The sequence below is a fragment of the Diabrotica virgifera genome, chromosome 3 (genome assembly GCF_917563875.1).
Source record: "Diabrotica virgifera virgifera chromosome 3, PGI_DIABVI_V3a".
Lineage (NCBI taxonomy): Eukaryota > Metazoa > Arthropoda > Insecta > Coleoptera > Chrysomelidae > Diabrotica > Diabrotica virgifera.
In genome coordinates, this window is record NC_065445.1 from 270,420,557 (window position 1) to 270,424,359 (window position 3,803).

The window sequence follows — 3,803 nt, forward strand, 5'->3', positions numbered from 1 at the left end:
CATCGACCGATTTACATCTTTGGTTTCGTGAAAATGTTAAAGATAAAATTTATACAAAGCTGTCCGAATTTGCAGAAAAAGATTCAGGAGCCGCGCTGTCTAAAGTAATTTCATTAGAGGTTAATATTAATAGAGTGGACATAGGAAACGGTTCGTCCTTCATTGACTTGCCAAAAGAGATTAGTAATAAAAAGGCTTGTATCAATGTTCGTAATTTTGATCAAGCATGCTTTTATTGGTCAATAGTTAGTGCTTTGTATCCTGCTAACAAAGATGCTCAAAGAGTATCCAAATATCCACATTATTCTACTATTTTTCAAACGGACAAATTAGAAAGCCCAATGCCATTAAATCAAATTTCAAAATTCGAAAAACTAAACGCCATATCAGTCAATGTTTTCGTATTAGAATTAAATATAGTTAAGGACAAACAATTTTACGAAGTAGTACCTGCCAGACTGACACCAACAAAGTTGGAAAAGCATGTTAATTTGCTTCTTGTGCAAGATAAATATTTTCCAAAATTAAATGATTACGATGCTCCTCCAGAAGATGACGATCAGACGGAAATACGTTTTCATTATTGTTGGATTAAAGATTTGGGAAAATTAGTACAGTCACAAGTGAATAAGAGCAAAAGTAAAAAATATATTTGCGATCGTTGTTTAAACCACTTTAGCAGTGAAATCAAACTAGCAGAGCATGAAGAAATGTGTTCGGATATGAATAAATGCAAAATGACTGTTCCTAAATATGATCATGTGGGTTTTCGCAATTTTACGTACAAACAAACAACTCCGTTTATAGTTTATGCCGATTTTGAATGCCAATTACATAATTTTACGGATTCCAATGTCAAATTGAGTAAAACAGCAAAATATCAGAAACATGTACCTTTTAGTGCAGGTTATTATTTTAAATGTGCTTACGATGACAGTTTATCTTATTTTAAGAGCTATAGAGGTGAAAATTGCATGGAGTGGTTTGCAAAAGAAATGGCTGAAATTTCCAAATTTGTAAATTCCAAGTTGAAAACAATTATACCTATAGCCGAAAAGACTAATACAAATGGAGCGACTGTTTGTCATATTTGTGAGAAACGCTTTTTGGCTACAGATACAATTGTAGTAGATCACAACCATTTTACCGGAGAGGTACGTGGATTTGCACACCAAGCATGTAATTTGAACTTTAAAAAATTATTTGTTGTTCCCGTGGTTTTTCACAATTTTAGTGGTTACGATTCGCATTTTATGATTATTGATTTATGCAAACATGGGCACTTGAGTCTACTTCCAATTAATAAAGAAAAATATATTTCATTTACATTACACTCTGACGAACATCAAATTAAATTACGATTTATTGATTCACTAAGATTTATGGGAGCTTCACTCGACGAATTAGCATCAATTTTAGACACATCGGAAAAGAAGATTTTAAAACGAGAATTTAGTAATTTAGATGATGATACATTCAATTTGTTAACTTGTAAAGGAGTATTTTGTTACGATTATATCGATAGCGTGGAAAAATTAGATGAAACTTCTTTACCCAACATTAGGCATTTTTATAATAAGCTAAATAATGAATATATTAGTGAAGAGAAGTATGCTCATGCGCAGAATGTTTGGAATAAATTTAATTGTAAAAATTTGGGTGAATACAGCGATTTGTATTTGAAAACAGATATTCTGCTGCTGGCTGATGTGTTTGAGCAGTTTCGACAAAAATGTCGAGACACGTATAAACTAGATCCTGCTTGGTATTATACCATGCCAGGATACACGTGGGATTGTATGCTGAGATACACAAAATGTAAATTAGAATTGCTAAAAGATGTGGATATGATTTTGTTCATGGAAAAAGCCATAAGAGGCGGAATATCTGTTTGCAGCAACAGGTATTCGGAGGCCAACAACAAATACATGTCGACGTATGACCCCACACAACCCTCTAAATACATCATGTATTTAGACGTGAATAATCTGTATGGCTGGGCCATGAGTGAGGCTTTACCAATAGGAGGATTCAAATGGATTGAAGATGGTACCAAATTTGGTGTTGCATCAAAATCCACTAATCTTCCCGAAGGTCATATTGATATTATGTCAATACCAAATGATGCGAAAGAGGGCTATTTTTTCCAAGTTGACTTGGAGTATCCACGCGAATTGCATGATAAACACAAAGATTTTCCATTTGCTGCCGAACACCGCATTCCGCCCGGTTCAAAATTGCCAAAGTTAATACCAACCTTATATCACAAAACAAAATATATTATTCATTATAGAAATCTTAAACAGGCATTAGAGAACGGTTTAATTTTAACAAAGATACACAGAGTGTTGAAATTTAAACAATCTGCGTGGCTGCGACCATATATTGAGTTAAATACCAACTTACGAACAGCAGCCACAAGTAGCTTCGAAAAAAATCTCTTTAAATTAATGAATAATGCTGTGTTCGGTAAGACAATGGAGAACATAAGACGTCATCGTATCGTAAAATTATGTAAAAAATGGCATGGAAGGTACGGAGCTAAAAATTTGATTGCAAGTAGTCGATTTCATAGTCGAACGATCTTTCATGAGAATTTGGTGGCTATCGAACTGAAAAAATCAGAAGTATGCTTTAATAAACCCCTGTATATAGGCGCAGCAATCCTTGATATATCCAAATTATGTATGTACGATTTTCATTATAACTTTATGCTTCCAACGATGGGAGAAGAAAACTGTTCATTGCTGTACATGGACACAGACAGCTTTATTTATGAACTGCAATGTTCAGATGCATATAGAGAGGTTTTAAAAGCATATCCAAGCAAATTCGATACCTCCGACTACGCCGAAAATAACCCATATGACATAGAACGATTAAATAAAAAAATCCCTGGATTAATGAAGGATGAGGCAAATGGGAAAATAATTACACATTTTATTGGGCTAAGATCAAAAATGTACACATTTAAAATGCAAATAACAGACGTGGAGAGGGAAAAAGAAAGACAACGCCTGGAACGAAAACAACTAAACAAAGAGAGAATTGAAAGCGACGTAAGCAATTTGGGAATAACCAAAAAGGCAAAAGGAGTGAAATATAATGTCGTTCGAAATAAAATTACGTACGAAGACTATGAAAAATGTCTTAAAGAATTCAAAATTCAAAACGCAAGCCAAAGATGTATTCGGTCATATCAACATTCAGTATTTAGCATCGAACAATCCAAAACGGCTCTAAGTCCTTATGACGACAAGCGGTACTTAATACCAAAATCATTTAATACGCTTCCGTGGGGGCATTATAATACATAAAACGGCAGTGTCATCACTAAACATTTATTTGTTGTTGTTGTTGCAGAAATACAGCAAAAGAAAAGATGGTAACAACATTACGCACACAATCTATAAAAACTATTTGTGAAAATATCTTGAACATAACTGAATTTGTTGAGATGTCACCACTGCCGTGGAGCCTTACTGTAGAAATTTGTAATAATTATAGTATTTATCGCTTTCGAAAATTATATGAAACTGATTATTTGCATAAAATACAAATATGTGATCAAATAGATTTTGAACAAACAAAACGTGAAAACGAAGCAGAAAGAAATCATCTTTGTGAGTCAAATTATTATAAAGAGAAAGAACTTAATATGTATTGTGTTTGTTTTTCTGCATTTGTAGCAGATGCTATTGCTTTAAACTTTTGTTTTAGCTGTTTCAAACTTTTCCGAAACGTACTTAAATCAAAAAATAAATGTTATGGTTATGAACAGGTTCTTAATTGGAATGAATATC

General features: G+C 33.2%; 1 protein-coding gene across 1 annotated transcript; it reads left to right on the forward strand.

Moving 5' to 3' along the window:
• The first annotated feature begins 1,382 nt into the window (after positions 1-1,382).
• LOC126882748 (uncharacterized) lies at positions 1,383-3,317 on the forward strand. Its single transcript, XM_050647739.1, has one exon. It carries the CDS (start codon positions 1,383-1,385, stop codon positions 3,315-3,317), a length of 1,935 nt encoding a protein of 644 aa, XP_050503696.1.
• Positions 3,318-3,803: the final 486 nt, after the last annotated feature.

Bases quoted from the DNA above. Each gene is read 5' to 3' on its own strand.
- LOC126882748 (XM_050647739.1), top strand. From the start codon at position 1,383: ATGGGAGCTTCACTCGACGAATTAGCATCAATTTTAGACACATCGGAA.